Consider the following 21,568-nt stretch of genomic DNA (forward strand, 5'->3'; position numbering starts at 1 on the left):
TTTGGTTTGTCAGCGGCGACCAATATTGAGGACACCAAATGAATCCAAGAAATGAATCCAATTGACAGTAAATCTACTGCCCCATCTAGCGGCAATAAAATGCAAACTGCAGAAATGTGTCAGGGGAGCAGTGCACTAGTTGGCATTAATAATGGGTCAGTCAGATTAATTTACTGAATATTTCAACCGTGTGTCCGCATTTTAATAGTTAAACTAAATGCAAACGACGAAAACAGCATCAGTGGCAACTAATAGTAATCATGTACTACTACTAATAAAAGAACAAACAAATTGATATTCAAAACCCTCCAACTATTTTGTTTGCCTTTAATATAAAACTCTATGCAATGAGTCACTTCAAAAGCACCATGTATTGGTACGTTGATTTACAAAAGTTTATTTTCATCTCCGATTGATGTCACTTTCTAAATAGTTTGAATCCTTTTCCATAAGCGTTACAGTATTTAGCAAAATCAGCCGTTGTTTTGCAATCAGCGAGCTCCCTCTAGCGGCTACAAAATCACACGCATAGAAGGCCAACAATCACACAGCAGGACCACTGTCTGATCCTTTGTGGAGGGAACCCATGCAGGCATGCAGGCAGGCACGGGAAGAACATGCAAACTCCAAGCAAGAAGGTCCGGAATGGAACCCACGACATCTGCACCGGAAGACAGCCATGCGAACCAGTCGCCCACCGTGCCGCAGCTTGGCTTATGATGCATTGCCAGGAATGTAGCTGCAAGGTAAGTTAGTATAGACATTTCCTGGGCCCCCGAGGGCAGTGTCCTTGTCCTGGACTTCCAATGCAAAATCAGAAAGAGGCAAGTAGGAATGGTTCAGGAAATGGTTGTCAGGGACACAGAAAGTGTGAGTTGTTTTTGGAAGAAGCACTCCCTCCACCCCTGGGCCTCTTCTCTCCCCAGGCTGCTGCTGCTGCTCACAGACATACTTGTTTGTGCTTGAACAAATGGTGACACCCTCTCTGTTCAGTGTCACATAATCTGGAAACAATTTCAGTTCTGTTCTAGGGTTTCCCTCTTCCTGGTCTCCGGTGCGACGGCCTTGCGGCGGCGGCGACAGAAGCTGCGTAGATTCCTGCCCCGATCCTGAGAGCTCATCCTGAGACATGACCTCCACTATGGAAGAAGTCCCTTCTTCAAAGTATTGCTTTGCGGTCACTGGAGGATCCTGGAGTGTGAGTGAGTATACAAAGGACTGAAGATTGCATGCAGTGCCACAAAGGAAAAATATTCAAGTCAATTGCCCAATTACCCATTTCTGCAAGTTGATCTCCTTCACAAAGCCTTGAAGGACTTTGTCAAGGTTCGGAACCGGCGGCCAAAACCATTGCTTGAGCTTGCTAGGAACCACATCATGATTTAAGGGCCGAATATCATCATGGATGGGAAAATGTCCAATCTTACCGGGAGTAAGTCAAACCCAAAGAGATGAGGATCACAGCAGTGACCAGCAGTGTGGGCGGGATGCAAGTCAGAAGCAAAGTCTCTGTCAAAATGATACGGACGTTATTGGTGTCTGAATCGGAGTTCTTTTCATATGGAAGAGGAGTGCAGCAGCTTACCAATATCAGCAGGAGTTGTCCCACTCACAACATGGGACCACTGGCTCCATTGACCAGAGTAAATGGATCCGTTGGGTTTAGCTCTAACCTTCACTCTGTACTGGATCCTTGGGGGGACCTCCAGACATGTACCAGTTGCTGGGCCCTTGGGGGAAATCACCTGAAGAAACATTTAGTCATCCACATTTCATATTCACTTTTATGCCTGCCTCTCTTGCATACACTGAGATATATATGTATATTTATTTGTATTTTTTCCCCCTGCAGAGCTTTCATATTATTTCCTGTGTCGACAGCAAAAATTCCACCGTGGTCGCATGGATCATTCTGGGGAAAGCACAACATCCACATTTCATTCATTCTCTTTTTTGAGGTACATCTGTGAGTGCTATTTCAATCTTCATCCTGTTTTCAAAGCCATCCACATTGAAATGAAAGGCAATAGAAAATGGATGGCATGTGTCCATGGCTGAGGTGAAGAACCCCAGCCAGCTTTGAAAAAGCGTGACATCTTACCACCCATGCTTTGCTCTCTTTGATTTGCCAGCCAACTTCATATTGCAGATGGGATGAGAGCGTCATAAGAGGAGCTTCCCACTTCAAGCACAACTTGTCCTTCTCCAGTAATCCTGTCAGATGATCCGGTGGCTCTGTTTGGACTCCAATCCAAAAGGTACACAAAGTCTTGTCATGATCTAGTGAAATGTGTTATTGCAATCTCGGTGCTACTTAAAGAGTCCAGAACAGAACATTTTATATTCCAGGATCTCGATACGACATACTAATCGTACAGGTCAATCAAATGAAATGAAATGACAATTTCAATGGACTCACGGATGTTTCTCAATGTGAACTCTTGGGCGTAAAAGGTCCTGCTGAGTGGAAATGCCGCAGTGCTGACTTTGACTCTGACTTTTTTCCACTCCTCTCCCTGAAAAGTGCACTGCTCAGTCAGGTTTTGGTCAGGCACACATTCTGTCCAATTAGTCCAGCCCAAAGTCTCACTGCAACATTATTTCATCACATGTCAGAAAAGAAGAGTGGCCATCCGTGATGGCTTTTCATAGGCGTCTTTTGACTGACTGAATGCTTTCCAGGATCCCAATGGCTACCTGAGATGCATCTTTGTGAAAAGTTTGCAACCATTTGCTTGGCTGTATGTGCTGCTGTTCCACTGGCAGCTAATCATTTGCAGATCAGAGGTGTGGCACTTGAGTGAAACGTCATCTAGAGAGAGAGAGAGAAAGAAGAGGCTTATTTTGGAATAATTGCACCACCGAATGAAAACATTGTAGCTTAAGGCATCTGCTTGTGGCAGCTATGTTTTAAGGAAGTCGATGCATTTAATCCAGGTTACAATGGAGAAGATGAAGGTTCTTGGATATGGTTTGTTCCCGTCTGGATTTGGGGCAAGTGAAACCTGATGGAGCCAAACGATGGTCATTTTTTGTCTGTAACTGTAGAGACGCACCTGCACTTTGCGGCACCACATCTCTCACGGGCTCTGACCAGCGACTCCAGTGTCCCGCACTCTGAATATTGCCGCACTTGACCGCAATCTCGACTCGGACCTCTTCTCCCGGTATTAGAGACATCAGTGAGTCATCAAGACCCTGCGGGAGCAAATAAAAGAATGGTGGTGACAATTGATCACTCTGATTGGCTAGCAAAGGCAAATGAATCCACTTGGAAGCAACACTGCCGCAGCAAACACTTTGGGAAACATCACATTTACTCGGTTGAGTCATTTCACACTTGACTCACGCTTGTATAGTTCAATATTGATTTTATTTTTTCTCTTCTCCCAAAGACTTACCGTTACCTCTTTAGTCCTTTGTCCAAGCCCTTTGGAGGTGTATCGGATCCTATAGCGCACTTTGCCCTCCCAGTATTTGGGCACATTTGTGAGGCATGAAAGCTGCAGCTGTCCAGGTTTGCCATTATGGAGTAAAGCGACATTGAAGGGCGCATCCAAGAGAACTACACGCCAAGTAGCGTCAGGGAAAAGCCAAGAGTTGACACAAAGACTTCCAATTGGAGTCATGCCACTGTACACTGGAGGAAACGTTTGCTGGGCTTACTGTGGTCTTCTACGCTGACCGTGCGACTGTAGAGTCTGGTGGTGGTGGTGGTGGTGGTGGCGTTGATGTTGCGCTCCACCACTTGAAGGTAGATATCCACATAGGAGACAACATCCGAATAAGGAAATGAGCAGATGTGCAGCAACATTCCTTCTTTTGTTCTCTGGGTCAACAATTCACATCTTTTCTCCTCAGACCTTGATGGCGATGACATGCACAATTGCTGTATTAGTATATGATAGCGTTGACGCTGTACAGTTGTCGTGTAGATCTAGAATGTGCTGTGGGTCAGCCTGGTTAAGCAAATGCAAGTATCATGCCAAGTAACAAGCCTCATGATGAAAATGGGATCAAACCTTTCGAAAGGAAATATGTTTGTTGGCCATTGCTGGTATTTAGGAAAAGCCATTTTCAATAGACATTTACATATTGATGCAAGTGCGCACGATTCTAGCAGTTCTTTGAAAAGACGTAATCGCTCAACAAATCAATCCCCATATGGAACATACTGGCCAATTCTGTAGAACAGATCAAATGTTCCGTTGTCGGTAGTCTGAAAGAAGCAGGTGAAATCCTCTTCTGTCCTTGTGAAACATTTTGGGTCATCTTCCTCCTCCAGGAGGGAAATATCTGCACCCCCCCAAATTATAAAAGTCAATCAGGAACAATAGTTGCAATATTTTTCACAATTTATGATTTATATTCTTTCTTACCATGTGGTGAAAGATTCCGGCCAGCCACATACTTGCAACCAATCCAGAGCATACAGAGCAGCTGTAGCCAAAGGTTCAAGAGGATCTTCCTGCTGCTGTTCAATTTCATGTTGAATTGCGGTACCTTGCATTATCTGCCACCCGACGACAAAACACGCAAATGCATGTGTGTGTTTGTTGTCATGTCAAGGCTATTTGGACTCAGTGAGGGTGCTGCTAGTGGGGGGGGTGGTGGTTAGGGTTAGGGGGCTGATCTAATGTGACAAGGAAGTGCGTGTTGCTGAACATGATGCTGCTTATGATAATGTACTTCTTTGCTCAAATCAAATGTCAATAAAGACACGTGTTGCTTTGTCAACATGATCTACATATCCGTTAGTTTCGGACTTGTTTGACAGGAGAGACTTGTTTGCTTGTTATTGTTGAGCGGTGGTCTTAGCGCAAGTCATCAGGAAGGCCATTTTTGACAGACGCTTCCGACGTAGTCGTTTGTTTATGGAGGAAGGAACCTCAATGACATATCAACTTTACGCAACAGAGGAGATAAGTCGCTCTCCTTAGAAAGTGTGAAAAATAAACTCGTACATTGCAGGGTACTTTACTGAGTATTCACAGGTAAAAAACAAAGCAGCTCAACTTTGAACTCAAGCATAATCTCATTCCAGTTATGTAACGTACGTAACGTTCCAAAAAGACGTACAATTGGTATAGGGGAAAAGGTATGTATATTGTGTTACACAAAGCGATCAAACGAAAACTAAAAGCTGACTTGTGTCATGTATGCAAGATTCCAAACAGTGACCTACCTATATTGCAGTTTGCCGTTGAAGAAAGAAATGACCAGAGCGTTTGGCAACATGCCATCCAACACAGCCATGAGTGCATTTGTGTTGACTACAATTACATTCAGTCTATAGAAACGACGGTAACCGTGTGCTACTGTACAGTACGTAGTTGACATGGCAGTGAATGGTGTCAAGTGCTACATTTGAGCGCTGCAATGATTGTCTGCTTCTTTGAGAGCAAACCAGGTCCAGCGTGAGCACCCCACAGACCCTGTGGTGTAACGGCAAGCCACATAACGGAACCTTTGACACCCGGTCAAAAGTGGAACATCTCCAACAAGAAAAAGCCCAAAGCTTTGACGATGGCTCGCTCGGGATTTCTTCCATCCGAGGCCACGCTCCGCACCACAGCTGCTCCGGCCTCGGTCGGATACCGATGCAGAGTCCTTTCGCAGTCTTCCATCTACAACTGGCTGCTTTTGGGAGAGCGTCTGCTTCTCCTGTCTCTGCGCTGAGCAGCGGCGAGGCGGCAGTAACGTGGTGACAATCTTTTGGGCTTCTTCTTGAGGTGATGAGGCATGCCAGGGCCTGGGGGGGCTGGTCGTCAGGCCTCCTCCGCAGTCGCGTCTATTCCAGCGTAAGTAAAGTTCTCGAAAAGTGCCATGTTGACGTAGGCCTGGAAAAAGGGAGTCTCGATCAAAACTGGCGTACTCGGTGGCAGCTCCCCTTTTGCTGGCTTGGTGTTCCAGCAACATGAGCAGTTGAATGAAGCTTTACCTTTCTGGCCTCTTGCATCCTGTTCAGCTGCACCGAGACTTGGGAGAAAGGGGGTCTTTCGTAGGGCCGATCCCTCCAGCACTGTTTCATCAGCTCATACCTGGTGGGAGAGGCACAACTCAAGTCGACTCCAGCGAGAACAGACTCGAAAGATTAAACATGACTTACACTTCATCGTCACAATTCTTGGGCTTCTCCATCCTGTAGCCTTGTGGCAGTTTTTCATAAAGCTCAGCACACGTCATTCCGCAATATGGCGTGCCACCTAACGCGCATGCCCAAAAAGCTCTTTACCACCCAGGCTGTCATTTGAATGTTTCATTTGATTCGATTGTTCAAGTGAGGTGCTGTGTTTCCTTACCTAGGCTTACAATTTCCCAAAGGAGAATTCCAAAGGACCACCTGAGAAAACAAGATCAAGCAACTCTTGAACATTGCAGCTGATCTGAGTTCAAAGTTGTGTCAGGTGCAAAACGCAACACGAGTGTAAATGATTCCACTCCAAGTGTACAATTCTACAGTGTCAAATGGGATTGGCTTGGCATTCTTGTCATTTTTCGTCTTCTCATTGTATCTACTGGATGGCATTCCACCTCGAAATCCATATTTGTCTCGGTTGTTTCTTTCTTTGATCACTGCCGATGTTTCAAAATGGCTGTGACTCTTCGGGCAGCTCTTGCTCTTCTTCCAACTCGTTTTTTCCGTGGATATAAATAGTTTCCAGTTGACGGCCCAACGTCTGCTGAGTTGTACTCGGGACTTCCTGGTTGTGCTTATCACACGCAACACACACTACTGTGGTCCCTCCGGAGGCAGGGGGATGGATGATTTGTTGTTTTGTCTTGACAGCCCTTTTCCACGGTAGGCAGTGTTGAAAGCTCACAAGAGGGTCAAAGAAGTCCTTTTTGGTGCTACCGTGCCAACTTTCCGTACTTTGTTGTCTCTGACAAACATGTCCGTGCATCCAAGAAAATACGAGTTGTGTACCGAAACACGAGCACTGTCAAATTGGTCTGTCTTTTTGCCGAAACGAATTGTTACTCACACATCGCTTTTGGTCGTATACACACTGTAGTTGAGAGACTCAATGGCCATCCAGCGAACGGGCAACCGACCCTGGGAGCAACACAATGTCAAGAGGACGCAAAGAAATTCAAGACAATGATCATCTTCACGGCTGCCAGTAAATAGCCATTTTCCTACAACTTTAAAGTTGATCGATGGCTCCGATACTTACCATTGTCTTCTTCACGTAAACCTCCTCACCACGGGACAGACCAAAGTCAGCTATCTTTGCCACAAGGTTGTCACCAACCAGAACATTTCTGGCGGCCAAATCTCTGTGAATGAACTGATTTGAAAAGTTCGGGAGAAGTGATTACAGCAGAATGATGAGCATCAAATTCATTCAGGCTTTTGCCACATTGAGATCTCCTTAAGCCTAATCAAAGCGCATACAAGTATTGCGATACACTCGCGACTATACTTTGGTTCCCAACGCTAGGCCAACTGTGCGCATGAGCGCTGTTTTCTTGCTTTTGGTCATTCTGTTGGCACACCTAGAAATGAAATACGATAACCACCACCACCACCACACACATTGTATGTGTGTGCGTGTCTGCCTGCGCTTGGATGGAATCCATCCAAATCACATAACTGTGCACTAGCTGCGCCTCAACTTAGACCCGCTCTTAGCTGCTCTCGGTCGACTGCTGAAGCTGAGCCCGTTTGAACAGCCTGACGATGAAAATGGCAGTGTGGCTGTTTTACCTGTTTGTCACTGAGGTAGTGCATCCCTGTGGCCACATCCACAGAAAACTGCAGTAACTGTTGGGAGGTGAGCGTCGAGGCTGTGCCGTGCTCCTTGGCAAAGGCGGGGTCGGTCTCCAACACGCGACTCTTTCTTAAGAAGTCGAGAAGGTTGCCGTAAGGCGCGTATTCGATGGCAATGTACAGGTAACCTGGGGCAGGTCAAAAGATTCTCCTCAGAAAATAGCGGGTAGACAAGGTGAACAAACGCATTCATTCACAGGCAAATTGGACACAGTCTGTGAAAGATGGCCCGAACGTTCCGGCAGAGTCAGTCGTATGCCATTTGAGGCATGCTGAATGAAGAAACAAATCCCAATCAAGACAGGAAGCTCCAAAACAGCCCATTTTTTCTTCTGCTGTGCTAAACAGAACTTCAGAAGAGCCAAATGACTACTTGAGAACATGTTGAATGTTTACATCTGAAGGCTGATTTGCTTCTGCAACGACCTTCCAAATGTAAGCTACTCTGCGTTGTGTAAACTCCTGAAATTGACATTTCTTCAAACACTGTCAGAATCAAAGCAGGGAAACCGATACCTCATGCTCAGCTCAGTCACGACGGGGTCAAGGAAACGTTAGACGATAAGAGAAATAGACGGATGACGTCATGAGCCAAGAAACCTGTGGTTATTTTTCAATTGGGGTGGATTCCATGTGCAGATGAAGTCTCATTCTAATAGGTTGCAATTGATTGCCATGAAACGTAAACCCACCTATCATACGGAGTGGTAAACATTGCTAGCGTTAGAGGCTATCAAAAAAAGTCCACTCGGTGTCAGGCCCTCACCTCTGTTTTCACAGGCTCCAATCAAGTTGATGATGTTGGGATGCTGGCCTAATTTACAAAGCACTTCCAGTTCTCCTGCAAAGTCTCGGTGGTCATTTTCCGAGGCAAATTCTGCAGGGGGAGGAAAAAGCAGACACGGTGATGCCACAAAAACAACCTTCACGTCAGCAGAAGAAGCATATTTCATCCGCCTGTGCAGCTTTGTCACCTTTCAGCATTTTGATGGCTGCGCTCATCTTGTTGCCATCCTTCTTGATCATGGCTTTGATCACCTAGTTGGAACATTCTTGTTACTTCAAGTCAACTTGTGCAACTTGGCAAGAAAAGATCCAGTTGGCACACCTGTCCAAAGTTGCCCTCGCCGATGACGTCCTCAAATTTAATGTCTTCCCATTCCAGGATGGGATACGTAAGAGGTTCCGGGATGGGCTTGGGTCTTCGGGTTAGGGTCAGCGTTCCAGAGTTAAACTGCAGAATTGTCTCTTCACCCTGTTGATGTCAGCAAAGCTCATTTCAGGAAAAATGCAAACCTATCATGGGGATGAACAAAGCGTACCAGATGATGTGTTGCTTACCGATCCAGACTGGTAGGTGAACGTGCGACGACGATTGAGTAGACTTTTGCGGATGAAGAAGAGCGCAAGCAGTGCCAGCAAGATGGTCACACACGTGACTGTAACAGAGGCCACCACTGCCACCAACAGCTGGTAGTTGTCCCCCGCAGGTTTCCCAGACACACCCTGGGTGGTCGGTGTTAAACTTTCCAGCCCTTTTTTTTTTTGGCAGATGAAAAGAGAATACATACAAGGAAAGAGGAGAAGAGAAAAAACGAGGAGCAGATGACTTTTAGGCAGAGGAGATAGTAAATGGACCTTGTGGTATGTATTATCCCGAGTCGATCTCTCGGGAACCTTTGTGGGTGGTCCAACTACTTGCAAAAGTGTCCATAAATGCAGTCCAGACAAATATCTCCAAGTGGTGTTAGCTTGACACGTTTTGCTACAATTTGTCGACTTCTTTTGGAACAAGTCGGGCCTTTTGCTAATGCTGCTGTGTCTGAATTTCTTGCAGAGCACAATGCATGAGAGAGGTACGTATTGCCAGTATCACTATTCAAGTCGTATTGTGGCATGGAACCGCACTGTGCCATAAGCTTAGACGTTTCATAGGCAAAAGTGGTTCTTGAGTCCAACTTACCATCTCCTTGCGTAGCGGCTTGAACAAAGTTGCTCCACTCTCCCGGCACCTTGGAAAAAGCCCTGACTCTCAGCTGGTAGAGAGTGCTTCCGTTGAGCGCCGTCACGTCTTTGGTGGTCTTGTTCCCGTCATCCGTGTCCACCCAAAGGTGCGGGCTCCCCTGGGCCAGCGGCTGGTACTCAATGACGTATTTGGTGAGGCCTCCGTTGATGTCCTCGGGGGGCTGCCACCTCAACTGGACGGCCGACGGGGACAAGGACAGGGCCTGGACGTTACGTGGGGCCGATGGGCCTGGAACCACAACAGATGGCGCTCGTCAGGACAGTGATTGAGTATTAAAGCACGTCAAGCGCATTGATTTGACCACGAAGAGGACGAGGCGAAAGAAAACGCAATTTGACTGGGACTGAAAGTTTGAATAACAAATGGAAAGAAAGGCGACATGACCAGGATGGCAAATGATCTGAATAGAGCGATAAGGAACATTCAGTACATCACATTCCGTCTCTCTGAAAACACATTGGGCATCCTCCGACTACTTAGTAACTTGTCCTCAACTCAAACAGGCTTCACAACCAGCAAGCATCAGCCATGAATCTGAGGAAGTCTTCTCTCCCATCGTTTTAGTCAATGCATCATGCTCATTGAATGGCTTGCTCCTTTCCAAGCTGATTTGAACGGCTAGTTACCCTGGCTGTTGATACGGATGTGGTAGGCTTTGGAAGGAGGCCCCTGGCTGCCACAGTTGATAAGGCGCACCACCACTGTGTAGTCTTGTTGATACTCCATGTTGTAGAACCTTTTGGACAGAACATTTAACAGGGTGGTCTCTTCCAGGAGTTTCTCCCTGTGAGGTGGCGGCCCGAAGAGCTGCACTAAAAAGCCACTGGCTGTGTCGCCATTAAGGCCGCTGTTGGCGGCGGCGGCCAGTCGCCATCGCACAGTGACATTGCGACCTTCCACCAAGCTGAGGTCAATCTCGGGTTGAACTGTGGGCTCTGCAGTGACAGAGAGCACAGGATTAACTGAGGGAGGGATCTGACAAGCTTTTTGCATTTGCCCTACTCTAAAGTGTCCACTGAGATGCAGAGCATTTGAATGGACGTATTCCGATCTGCATGACTTTTGTTAACGTAATGGTCTTAAAGAGACACAAACCGAAGACACCACAGCATGCCAGAGTCAAAACAAAATCAAGAAACTCCCGCAGAGACTCTTTACTGATCTTAATGTCCAAAGTGCACGGCGGCCCATTGGAAAATGTCCTCAAGCCAAGTTGTTGCTAAGCAAACACCGCTTTCCTCCACACATAGCACGCTGAGCGCTCACCCCAAAATTGTTTGTCGAATCCGATTGCCGACGGTTATCCTGGACCTTCCTCGCAAGCTCTCTGAAGGACGTCTAATAGGATGCCCCAGTCTAACAAGTGTCATCCATTTGTAGCCCATGGAAACAAAAGTGCCGCCGTGTGATTGGCCTTACCCGGGCAATCGGTCTCCATGATGGCTTCTGGCCCTGGAGCCCCTTCTCCTCCGGCGCCAGGGCGAGTCAGCTGGACCTGCACACGGTAGCGTGTTGAAGGCTCCAGGTTCATCAGTGTGATGGGTTCTTTGTCACTGTACACTGGAAGGAAAAACAATGCACGTGATGACTGGCTTGGGGACCGACCATTGTACTCCCGCTTCCAACGAGTCGACTCGATAAGGATATCTTTACCGATGATGGAGGACCAAGAATCTTCATTTCCCAGAGGCTTGTAGAGGAGCGTGGTGGAGACAACGGGCCCATCTCCTTTGTGGCAGTCCATGGGCATGACGACCAGCTGCTTGCTCCTTTTCTCCAGCAGTATGGGAGCAGTGGTGGGAACGGGTGGTTCTGAGCAAAAACCACATCAAACCTGAGCCGTCACTTCTTTATTTTAGTGATGGCAATGCCGTCAGACAGACCTTTAACGGTAAGATTGAATTTGCGTGAGTCCTGGCCTCCGTTGGTCGACACCCTGCACTCCCATAAGCCTCCTTGCTCAGCACTCAGTCGTGGAATCTCAAACATGGCGATACTTTTATTTGAATCCATGACGGTGTGGGATGCCTAAGAGTCAAATACATGAAATGATGTTCATCAGAGAAAATGTTTCCATGTAACTCATTACAACAGCACCATCTCGAATGTTCTGAGGTACAACTGTGATTCTCTCCGTGGAAGCATTTTTGCTGTGTGGTGGTTGAGAAATTTGGTAGATTTCAGGGTATGAGAAGTTCCACAACATTTGTGGGCTGTTGTCACCTTGAGCACAGTGCTGTCCAGCTTTCGTAGCTCAATGCTGTTATGACTGGGCAGCGGATTGCCTGTAGCTGAACAATAGATCTTTGGGCTTGAATTGAGGTTCCACTCCAAATTACTGTCCAGATCCAAGATCTCTGGGGCCCTGTCTGGTGACAGACAAGAAACATTGTTCACAAAAAGAAAAATGATGATGAAAAAAAGAAAACATTTATGTTTTATATCATATAGTCAATATATAATCAATACTACCACTTACCAGATTTTTCACAGTTTTGTCCCCGCCATCCTGTGGGACACTGACAGCCGCTAAAGCGATTGCACATGCCTCCATTCTGACATCTACAGCTCAGCCTGCAGTCTGGGCCATACATGTCATGATGGCAGGCTGACAAGAAAAGAAAAAGACAATACCGTGTAAGACGCACAATACTTTGAGATGGAAGAATGGTTCAAGGAGCGAGCTTACCCTTCTCACATCGGTTCCCGAACCAGCCGCTAGCGCAAGAACAACCGTAAGGGTCTGGTAGGCAGAAGCGCAGGCCCTTGCAGTCCAGCTCTGAGCTGCATGATTCTTGGCAGTTTCGCCCAAACATTCCTTCTCTGCACGCTACAAACCATCAGAGAATCACAAATATTTGGGGCTGTTATTTTCAAAGGAGGTCCAAAGTCAAAGTCAGCTTTATTGTCAATCTCTTCACATGTCAAGACACACAAAGAAACCCAAATTACGTTACCTTTCAGTATACCTAGTATTTGGGGTGCATATTTTGAGGTGGGGAAAAAACAAACATAGGGCCTGATTTCATTAAGATCTGGCCATTCAACAAACAGGTGCTAACTTGGATTGTCAGGCAAACACATGCGGAAGCTGATCTCATTCTCAGGCGGAACCGAAATTGCAAAAGCCCAAAAGTGCAGCTCGTGCGGTCTGGGAGGAAGGACTCGATGCAAATAGACGTTCTGCATTGTATTAAGCATTTCAATCGGACAAATACAGTGCACGACCATGATTTTCTGAAAAGATTTCATGTCTGAGTACTGTGTATTCGCTCGACGTTGACGAGTACCAACCTGTCTCGCAGCGTGTTCCCATGAATCCAGGAGGGCAGATACAGTCTCCATCCACATCATGACACACTCCACCATTGAGGCAGTCGGGGCAGTCCTTGTCACAGTAAGGACCCCATTTCTTATTGGGACAAGCTACCAAAGAAAAGTTCAACTTCATTTCATGTATTCAAAACGACCAAATGCAATTTTGTCCAAGCACATCTGATTGGGCTCTTAACGATATGAACGAGAGTATTGTATTGGACTCGTAGATTTATGAGCTGGTTACTGAATCCAATTGTGACATACAATGCACACGGGAATTGAGAAATAGCAAGAAAAGCCAAATCCTGAAGAACAGATGGCCGGTGGAGGCGCCGCCTGACTAATGTCTCTCAAGAATAATAAAAAAGTCGAGCCCACTGTGATTTTTACACCTCTTTCGACGTCGCCTTTCCTCCAGTTTGACCTAAATGTCACGTTCCAAGTGTTGTAGGCAATACACAGTAGATTTTGAAACTTTACCGTCATTCCAGTAGTGAAATCTAAAATAATTACTAACGTATTTCAGTGTGAATTCAATGAAATGTTTTTTCCCCTCCAACATCCAGTAATCAGCTCTCAACTGACAGCGAGACAGACGTCAAAGATACGAAGGTGGGCTGCCAGTGAAAGTGTTTTGTGGCCTGGCTGTTCCATGCATGAGCAAAGTGAGTCTTGCACGAGCATCCGCCTGCCATGAAAGTCTTGCAACGTGCCATGCTCAAGGTGTTCAAATCTTTCTGTTTGATGGATTCCAAACCTCGGACAATGAGTCTCATCCAGGCACCCTGAAGAGGACTGTCCCCCACATAGCTGGCACTGTAGATGCCTTGATTGGCCAAAGCGGAATTTTCCACCGTCAACACCGCCGTGTGGTTGACCATGTCGTTCCAGTGAGTCATGTAATAGTAATTTCCTACACAAAGTACATTGGCATTGATATGGACGTATCCTGCAACAGGATGTTTTTTTCTTCTTCCAAGTGTAGGTGTAGTAAAAAAAAAAAAAAAAGCTGGCTTACCATTGTACTTCCAGGTCACATCCCTCTTTTGGGAGCTCAGCAGCACCATGCTGAGGTGAACAGTTTCTCCTCTGTTGGCCGTAATTGTCAAGTGGGTTGGGACGAAATTGGCTGAGGATAACACAGACACGCAATGAGACTGAAATCAAGAGGCGATCGTCACAAGACGGAATGTGGGCGCACCTCTGGCAAAGTTGTTGATCATTGTGACGGTCTCCAGCGGCGGGACTTCCTGTGCCGACTCACAGTAAAATATACCCACGTTATCCAAATCTCGGAAGTCTCTGGCCACAACTTTCTTGTTCCTCGGCTTATGCAGTTTGAAGTTTGGCATCTTGGGGAATATGAGGATTTTGTTGTCCCTCTTGATGTCCAGTTCCACGTGGGCAGAGGTGCGCTCGCCGTTAATACATGAGATGGAGAAGCGATTGACTTGGATGACCTCTGCGGTGGATATCATTGTTAAGTCAATGACGGCACCTGGAAGACACCACTTGATGCTTAAAGCAAGGCTGCCCAAAGCAACACATTTAGGATTTCTTCCATTGCTTCCCAAATGCAAGAGCAAAAGAATCCATGCGACTGGAGTGGCTGGCTCAAACCTTTGCCTCACAATTTGCAGGTCGAGTTGTGACGAGTTGCACGTTCTCCCAATGCTTCTGTTGGTTCTCACCTGTCTCTCTCTCTCGCTCTCTCGCTCTCTCGCTCTCGCTCTCTCAAAATTCTTCTCCCAAACTTCATGACGAAATTTGAAGCATATAGTGAACGAAATGACTCCAAATATCTTGGAGTTGTTCACTAATGCGACAAGTCTCGAAGCAATATCTGTTTATGGGACATTCCTTAAGCGCCAGAGCCATAGAACAATGCCAGGAAATATGGATGAGCTCCTTTTCTCCCAAGAGGCTTAAAATGTTCTTCTTGTGACATAAACAACATGTTAGTTAGGAATAAAACCATTCTCACCTGATAGATCCATGATGCACAACAACCATAGGCACACGACCTTCATACTGTATAAAATCCTGGTACACAACAGGTGACACAATAGTCCTCTCGAGAAAGGTCGTCAGTGGTCTCCGTCCAGAGTAGCGGCCATGCGTCACGGCGAACGGTGCGCCTTTTTACGCATAGCTATTCCAAAACAAAATAATGTCCAGACAATCTTGAGTGACGGCGCTCCTGCAGAGATCGAAAGCAAACACAGATTGAAGTGGGAGTGTGACTCGGTTTTCACTCGCTGGGTGGGATGGGATGGGAGAGGAGAGGAGAGGAGAGAAGGGGAGAGGAGAGGAGAGGAAGGAAGGAAGGAAGGAAGGAAGGAAGGAAGAGCGTCACAGTCAGCCGCCTGGCGCTCCACATCTCATTTTCATAGGAGTTGAAAGCGTTCCAAATAATCATTTCTCCAGCTCTTGATCATTATTATAAGGTTTATGAGAAGAGTGCATTTGAATGTGTAAGTAGATGAGAAAAGGGACAATCTATGAGTAAAATAGAACATTGTTCACCGCTTCCAAGTGTACTCATGTTTTGTGTAATCCTGCAAGCCGTATGCTGTGCTTGTCAATGGTGTGTTGGAAGAGAGAGACGGTGCCCTAACCTAAGGTATTTGATTTTGGATTTGGCTGAGGTGGCATCTTCAAGTTGCTGTTGCAGGTTTGTCTTTGCGCAGACAGACACTGAAAACAAGCATGGGATATATTGCAGCTGGGATCATGTTTTGCCAAAAGTTACATCGTTGTTCTTTCACTTCAATGACTTTGTTCCAATTCCTGCAGAGTGAGTCCATACTCCCCGTGCCCGACCGAGTTGCCGGGAAAGAATGAACAATATGATTGTTGTGTCTACTTTGTCTGTAAAAGGTTCACTTTGAAACATCGGCTTTGCTCATTTACTCGGCGGCAACAAGTGTGAGACTGATTTGGTGTTTTCTTTACGTTTCCTTGCCACTTCAGACAATCAACTATGAGTTGACTCTACTCCTTATTGTTTGAGATTTCCTGTTTTCCATTTCAGGAGTTCACTGGGGTTTCTTCGGCCTTAGCTGGCTTATAGCTTTGATCAAAACAAAGTGTGAGTGCATAGCCCGGTTTTTGCCGGGATAATAAGGATTGCGTTCTTCAGTGGAATCAACGACAACTTAACCTTTGATGTTGTCATGTTCTTTGTCTGTTTGCTTTGCTTTGCAGACTTTGTTCATTGTCATGTTGCGTTCCCCTGCTTGGTTGCCACCCGTTATGGTTAGCCCCACCCCCTTGTGTCTTCTAATCAATGCCATGGCCATGGCAAAGCTTGGAGGGAGACTAACAACTCCGCCAAGCGACTTTGTGAGAAAGTTTGTATTAAATTCCCATTTCCCCTCATTGTGTGGTGGAGCAGAGCCTGTGGGCAAGCCTGTCGCTCGCACCTTCCGTGACCCCTGAATGGAGTGTGTGTGTGTGTGTGATGTTTTTAGGGCTGGGCCTAAGTATGCATTTGCAAATGCCCTGAAAGTCTTAAATGGGATTTCCCTAAAAGATAAAGAACCCTTAAAGCTTGCCTTGATAAGTCTCTTGTTTTGAAAGCAATCTTTCTCAGTGTCAAAGTGAAGGCTCTCTCTCGTTGCACGTTCTCCCAATGCTTCTGTCGGTTCTCACCTCTCTCTCTCTCTCTCTCTCTCTCTCTCTCGCTCTCTCGCTCTCTCGCTCTCTCGCTCTCTCTCTCTCTCTCTCTCTCTCTCTCCCGCTCTCTCTCTCTCGTCCAACTTCTCACAGGAACATTTTCCTTTTCTTTAACGCTGATGATCATTTGTGCCGTTTTAGTTTTGAAACATAAAATGCTAGAGGACTCGCAGTAAATTGCAAATCTCCTCAAAGGACAGATATGTTTAGCTCTTTAGCTCACATTTCTGCTTCTTGGCATTGTTGTTTTGAAGCATGTGTATGATGTGCTTCTGCTTTTCAAGTCATTTTCCATTCTTCCATTCCGCTAGGAAGGAAAACAGACGTCGGAATTGGGTAGGCTGATCCATCAGCGGTCAGCAACCCCAAGCCGTGTCTCCCGTGGTCAATGGCGATGTGGGTCCATCAGCAGATGCAAAATAGGCTGAGCTTCCTCTCTGGCGCCAAACAAAGCCTCCGTGGTGCCGGGATGTTGACGGATGTTGACGGATGTTGACGGATGTTGACGGATGTTGATTTTGCACCTCTTCTAACCTCACAGGTAGCTAGCTGTACTGTATCCCAATCATAATAGCATGGTGTCAACCTTTGGAGCGAGGCCAGAGGGCCCCTCCATTTCCAGACAGTCAGCAGACAGGCAGGCAGGCGAAACAAGTGATGTGGCCAATGTTTTCACGAGCACCTCAGCTATTATATTAGAACTGAATTTGGACTACATATCAGAGAGAGAGAGAGAGAGAGAGAGATGGATGAACTATTGTTGCTTGTCCAGGGACCTTGAGCCAGACTCAGGAAAAGGGACTGCTGCTCCAGGCTGATATGTGTGCAGAGGAAGTACAGGGGCAGGAGTCAACCTACAGGCAGGAAAGGCCTGGAGAGGTAATAATGGCACTTCTGCAGATACAGGGTGGAGGCTCTCAGCTCCTGTGTGAAACTTATTTTTTGGTGTACACCAAGGCCATTTGCTCTTGTTTCCACAAAGACAGTGTGTGCATGCATGGGCAAGATGTTGCATCTTTTTTAGTGCAAGTGAGCACAATTGATTGAGGTACTCACTCCTCGTACTTTCATTGACAATGAATTATTCTCACGGGAAACAATTCTACCGTGATTTAACCATACTTATGGTGTTGCGTTCCTTTTGAGTGTATATGCGATGCGTGTCTATGTATGTCATACAATTTGAAGTTGTCACCTTATGAATGAAAAGTTCAAACAGATGGTGAGATTGAATGGTAAATCTGTGAGTTGTTTGTTCTAAGTCTGCCTCTGTCTCTATTGTTGTGTACAGTGTGCCTGCCACGTGCGCTCATTTCCTCCTTGAAAGGACGAAGCAAAGCTGTCCTATCCGACCGTGGCCTCGCACCTCTACCGACTATTTGAGTGGATAAATAGCAAACATCCTTTGGTAGCACAAGTATGGAAAGCCCCTGTACACACACACAAACACACACTCCCCCGCACCTGCTGCAAAAGATCCTGAAATGTGCTCTCGACCATGTGGCTTCTGTCTGCAGAATTGACTTTTATATTTGAGTTTTTTATTTCAGTGAATCTGAGGATTTTTTTTAATGCTTTTATTTGTACCTTCTAAATAGGTTCTGGATGGACCACTAATGATATCCATGCATCTGCTTGTTCGTGGCGATAGGAACACCATCAGTCAAACATAGACCTGCTGCCACTCACACGGGCTTTTTGAAGAAGTTATAGCGACAGGTATTATGGATTTTCTTCTTCTCTTATTTTGTCGCAGTCCAACTGCCTCAAGAAGCATTGTGGAAGTATATCGGGACAGCGCGCAGAAGGAAAAGGGAAGAGTGACCGAGACGGAAAGAAAGAAAGTGACAACGATACAAAGAGCAGTGTCCAGGAAGTGGCCCTATTGTTTTCAGGGTCACCTGCTTTTTCCTTTCAGGAGCCTCCCAATGTCTGTTCTGTCCCCAAAGGGTGTACATCTTAAATCAACTAAAGTGCACAAAATTGGATGGCTTTCCTCCTCCCCCAGCTCCAAAGAAAAGACACTCTCACACGCACTCCACCTGAAAGTCAAACAAGCCACCGTTGAAATAATATTGACCAAGCAATACATCGCAAAAGTTAAATGACAATACGGACTGGTTCGAGCTTCCGCATCTCCGTTGAGAGGTGCAGGGTTCAATTTCTGCTGCGGCTTTCCTGCGTGGAGTTTGCACGTCCCCCCCCCCTGGGCCAGCGTGGGGGGCTGCTCTCTTTTCCTCCCGCATCCCTAAAATGTGCGTCCAGTGAGCACTCCAAATTGTCCCTGGATGCGATTGTGAACGGTCGTTTGTCTATGCCATGGGCTGGCGGCCGCTTTGGTGCAAACGGGTGCACTGCCTCAATTGAAGGGATGGCAAACTCCAGGTAGCAAGCACACCTTAGTTCCCAAGTTACTCATTAACAGGCAAGCAGCTGCAGGGCCCGCCTCCTTAAACCTTTGCACTAGCTTTCTGGCTTTTACAAACAAACACACAGAGTGAATGTGAAAAGTCAGTCTACCAAAGCAGTGGCGGCTATCCATACGTACTGATGATCAGGTACTGAAAGCTTCTCCATTGCATCTTGTTTTCTGCTGTGATTTACAGTAGCTTTGACATCACATCATGTCTGCTTGATTTCCGTTTTTCTTCATATCTAATGGGATTATTGTTCCTTCACTTCCTGCACAATGTGTCTGTCAGTCACGTTTCAAGCAACTATTAAAATAAATAAGTACATGGTTAACCATCAGCAAAACGACAATGCTGACTGGCTTGTTGACACATTAGCCTTTTATTGTTGATACTCTAGACAGTACAGTACTGGCGGCTTTGCTGTATTCTGTCTCAGCAAGACCTGAGGAGGCTAGGTTTCCTGTTTGCGACACACCTTTCCTGTTGTGGCTCTTAGCCTTCCTCCTTCTGGAGCTCCAGGCAACTCGACATCAATTAGGAGATTTGGATTGGAGATGCAATGTCTCCACAATTACATTACAAGATATTTAGGGCTTTTGTTTGTGGTCTTTGCGGGACAGAGTCATCAAATATGGATAATATTTACTTAGTCCACAAATAATTCACCCAAAAATGGCATTGTCATACAACGCCATTGTAAACAGGTTGAAAAAAATGATGGATGCGACTTGAACCTTTCTCCCTTAGTCTGACTGAAGAAGAGGACAATCCACACGCATGTGGGGAGCTACACTAAAGAAAGAGTCAACCTTGCCCTCCCTCCAGTGGACTTGTGTGGCTACAACATTCTTCCAGGTCAAGAAAGCACTCGTACAACTCATCTCAGGAGACGATGCAGTCATTTTGCAATCAAGCAAAATTGACCTGTTGAAAAACTGTCAGGTGCAGATGGATTTATATTAAGCGACCAACAATTGAAGATCCACGGGCAAAACCCTTTATCATCCTTAATTAAAAGCTGGAAGTCTTGGTCAAAAAGCTACAAATTCAGTCACTCCCCAACAAAGCCAAGAAAAAGAATGGAAGAATTTGCAAATCTAAGCACAGTAGCCACGGCAACGACGCTTCCGACCGGTAAGGAAATCAGCTAAATGTCATTTTAAATCCAAACGAGGCGGAAATCATAAAAGATGAAGTGACCTGCTCAATTTCTTAATCATTGATGCTGAGCTGTGATTTTTTTAAATTTCTTTCTCAGACACAAAGAAGAGCAATTCTCACAGGTGGGAGTTCCTGGTCGCCGTTTTGGCCACTGCCATCTCCCTGTCTGTAATCATGGTTCTCTTGGCTAAGTGTCAAGTGGTTCGGCGCTACCTGGCCAGCTATCGGCACACCAGGTTAAGAGAGACGGACATTAGCCAATGTGAGCAGTCAGGTTGGTCTGAAGCCATAAGCACTTATGTACCTACTTGGATGATAAGAGGCCATCGCGTAAAAACAATTGCTCATGCCGGTGTGCAGGTCCGGATGTGGGCTTTGACGTGCACGGAGAATCTGAAATGAACCCTCGGCATCCTGCCGGTGCTGAAGATGACGACGGCTTCATTGAGGACAACTACATCCCGACAAGCGAAAGAGTGAGAGCTGAAAGAGCAGCAGAGAACATGGATGACATGGACGAAGGCATGAATGAAATTCAATTTGCCATTACTTAGAGGGAGGCGGGCGCCTCTGACTTCTCCTTTGCTCCACAAGCACCTGAACCTTTATTTCTAACTCTGTGTTCCACATTTGAATGACCAATTGGGTAATTGATAATTGAAGATTCAGAAATGATCAAGCACTTTTTTGTTATTTGGCTTTCAAGAGAACCCCCATGTCCACTACCTGTTTTTTTTTTTAACTCTGTGTTCCCCATTTGAATGACCAACTGAGGAGTTAATAATTGAAGATTCAAAAATGATCAAGCACTTCTTTGCGCTTTCGTTTTAAGGACACACAGTGGTAATAAGAGTCAATCAGCTGTGCAGATCTATGAAATCATTTTGGGGATATGAAATACATGAGGAGTATGTCCTATTTATTTTAGTATTTCAGAAAAGAAATGTTTTTCATCATTTCAAATCAGAGCCATCCATTTTGTAGGAAATTGTAATAATGCATTGGAAGCAATCCATTTTTGCATGGTTTCACACTTGCTTGAGTTATCTTGGAGCACAAACTATGTATCCCTGTACGGTTGACAAAAAAAATGCAGTAAACAACAAAAGTGTATTTAATGCATGTGTTAAAAAGCATAGCAATATGACGACTAAGACAAAGCATCACAACAGTGCTCAGGCAAATGATCATTCTTCT

At 45.9% G+C, this 21,568-nt stretch overlaps 3 protein-coding genes across 8 annotated transcripts; 1 reads left to right on the top strand and 2 right to left on the bottom strand.

Annotated features, from left to right (window-relative positions):
* Nucleotides 1-371: 371 nt before the first annotated feature.
* On the bottom strand, nucleotides 372-4,649 carry mpl (MPL proto-oncogene, thrombopoietin receptor). Of its 2 annotated transcripts, none has more exons than XM_061296832.1 (12): nucleotides 4,380-4,649; nucleotides 4,176-4,296; nucleotides 3,667-3,863; nucleotides 3,408-3,565; nucleotides 3,057-3,198; nucleotides 2,698-2,812; nucleotides 2,420-2,589; nucleotides 2,102-2,244; nucleotides 1,586-1,745; nucleotides 1,428-1,509; nucleotides 1,276-1,363; nucleotides 372-1,191 (listed from the first exon to the last, which is right to left on the bottom strand). In XM_061296832.1, the coding sequence occupies exons 1-12, from the start codon at nucleotides 4,486-4,488 to the stop codon at nucleotides 715-717; spliced, it is 1,962 nt and encodes a 653-aa protein (XP_061152816.1). In that variant the 5' UTR covers nucleotides 4,489-4,649; the 3' UTR covers nucleotides 372-714. The 2 variants fall into 2 exon arrangements, with proteins under 2 accessions (XP_061152816.1, XP_061152815.1); XM_061296831.1 differs by having other exon boundaries at nucleotides 3,402-3,565; nucleotides 4,380-4,647.
* lg14h1orf210 (linkage group 14 C1orf210 homolog) lies at nucleotides 2,132-21,173 on the top strand. 4 transcript variants are annotated; one of them, XM_061296856.1, is made up of 7 exons: nucleotides 17,108-17,337; nucleotides 17,569-17,675; nucleotides 18,088-18,213; nucleotides 18,395-18,515; nucleotides 19,958-20,344; nucleotides 20,469-20,645; nucleotides 20,732-21,173. In XM_061296856.1, the coding sequence occupies exons 5-7, from the start codon at nucleotides 20,290-20,292 to the stop codon at nucleotides 20,923-20,925; spliced, it is 426 nt and encodes a 141-aa protein (XP_061152840.1). In that variant the 5' UTR covers nucleotides 17,108-17,337; nucleotides 17,569-17,675; nucleotides 18,088-18,213; nucleotides 18,395-18,515; nucleotides 19,958-20,289; the 3' UTR covers nucleotides 20,926-21,173. The 4 variants fall into 4 exon arrangements, with proteins under 4 accessions (XP_061152842.1, XP_061152841.1, XP_061152840.1 ...); XM_061296858.1 differs by lacking the exons at nucleotides 17,108-17,337; nucleotides 17,569-17,675 and adding an exon at nucleotides 2,132-2,258; XM_061296857.1 differs by lacking the exons at nucleotides 17,108-17,337; nucleotides 17,569-17,675 and adding an exon at nucleotides 13,871-14,008.
* tie1 (tyrosine kinase with immunoglobulin-like and EGF-like domains 1) lies at nucleotides 4,962-15,386 on the bottom strand. Of its 2 annotated transcripts, XM_061296829.1 has the most exons (24): nucleotides 15,103-15,386; nucleotides 14,320-14,616; nucleotides 14,137-14,247; nucleotides 13,876-14,031; nucleotides 13,095-13,226; nucleotides 12,490-12,630; nucleotides 12,280-12,408; nucleotides 12,024-12,169; nucleotides 11,684-11,828; nucleotides 11,454-11,612; nucleotides 11,220-11,360; nucleotides 10,427-10,735; nucleotides 9,738-10,028; nucleotides 9,116-9,309; nucleotides 8,883-9,029; nucleotides 8,749-8,812; nucleotides 8,541-8,651; nucleotides 7,712-7,902; nucleotides 7,179-7,292; nucleotides 6,987-7,057; nucleotides 6,303-6,343; nucleotides 6,110-6,206; nucleotides 5,942-6,041; nucleotides 4,962-5,840 (listed from the first exon to the last, which is right to left on the bottom strand). In XM_061296829.1, exons 1-24 carry the CDS (start codon nucleotides 15,146-15,148, stop codon nucleotides 5,769-5,771), a joined length of 3,405 nt encoding a protein of 1,134 aa, XP_061152813.1. In that variant the 5' UTR covers nucleotides 15,149-15,386; the 3' UTR covers nucleotides 4,962-5,768. The 2 variants fall into 2 exon arrangements, with proteins under 2 accessions (XP_061152813.1, XP_061152814.1); XM_061296830.1 differs by lacking the exon at nucleotides 10,427-10,735 and having other exon boundaries at nucleotides 15,103-15,384.
* Nucleotides 21,174-21,568: the final 395 nt, after the last annotated feature.

This window comes from Syngnathus typhle, linkage group LG14, assembly GCF_033458585.1.
Source record: "Syngnathus typhle isolate RoL2023-S1 ecotype Sweden linkage group LG14, RoL_Styp_1.0, whole genome shotgun sequence".
Taxonomy (NCBI): domain Eukaryota; kingdom Metazoa; phylum Chordata; class Actinopteri; order Syngnathiformes; family Syngnathidae; genus Syngnathus; species Syngnathus typhle.

Excerpts from the sequence above, each read along its gene's own strand:
- mpl (XM_061296831.1), bottom strand. The coding sequence starts at position 4,488 with ATGAAATTGAACAGCAGCAGGAAGATCCTCTTGAACCTTTGGCTACAG. Across the intron at positions 4,297-4,379 it reads CCGGAATCTTTCACCACATG|ATATTTCCCTCCTGGAGGAG; the intron begins GTAAGAAAGAAT and ends GGGGGGGTGCAG. Across the intron at positions 1,364-1,427 it reads TTGGGTTTGACTTACTCCCG|CAAGCTCAAGCAATGGTTTT; the intron begins GTAAGATTGGAC and ends TGTGGTTCCTAG.
- tie1 (XM_061296829.1), bottom strand. The coding sequence starts at position 15,148 with ATGAAGGTCGTGTGCCTATGGTTGTTGTGCATCATGGATCTATCAG. Across the intron at positions 14,248-14,319 it reads GATCAACAACTTTGCCAGAG|CCAATTTCGTCCCAACCCAC; the intron begins GTGCGCCCACAT and ends TGTTATCCTCAG. Across the intron at positions 9,030-9,115 it reads TCACCTACCAGTCTGGATCG|GGTGAAGAGACAATTCTGCA; the intron begins GTAAGCAACACA and ends TGACATCAACAG.
- lg14h1orf210 (XM_061296858.1), top strand. The coding sequence starts at position 20,290 with ATGGAAGAATTTGCAAATCTAAGCACAGTAGCCACGGCAACGACGCTT. Across the intron at positions 20,345-20,468 it reads GGCAACGACGCTTCCGACCG|ACACAAAGAAGAGCAATTCT; the intron begins GTAAGGAAATCA and ends TTTCTTTCTCAG. Across the intron at positions 20,646-20,731 it reads TAGCCAATGTGAGCAGTCAG|GTCCGGATGTGGGCTTTGAC; the intron begins GTTGGTCTGAAG and ends GCCGGTGTGCAG.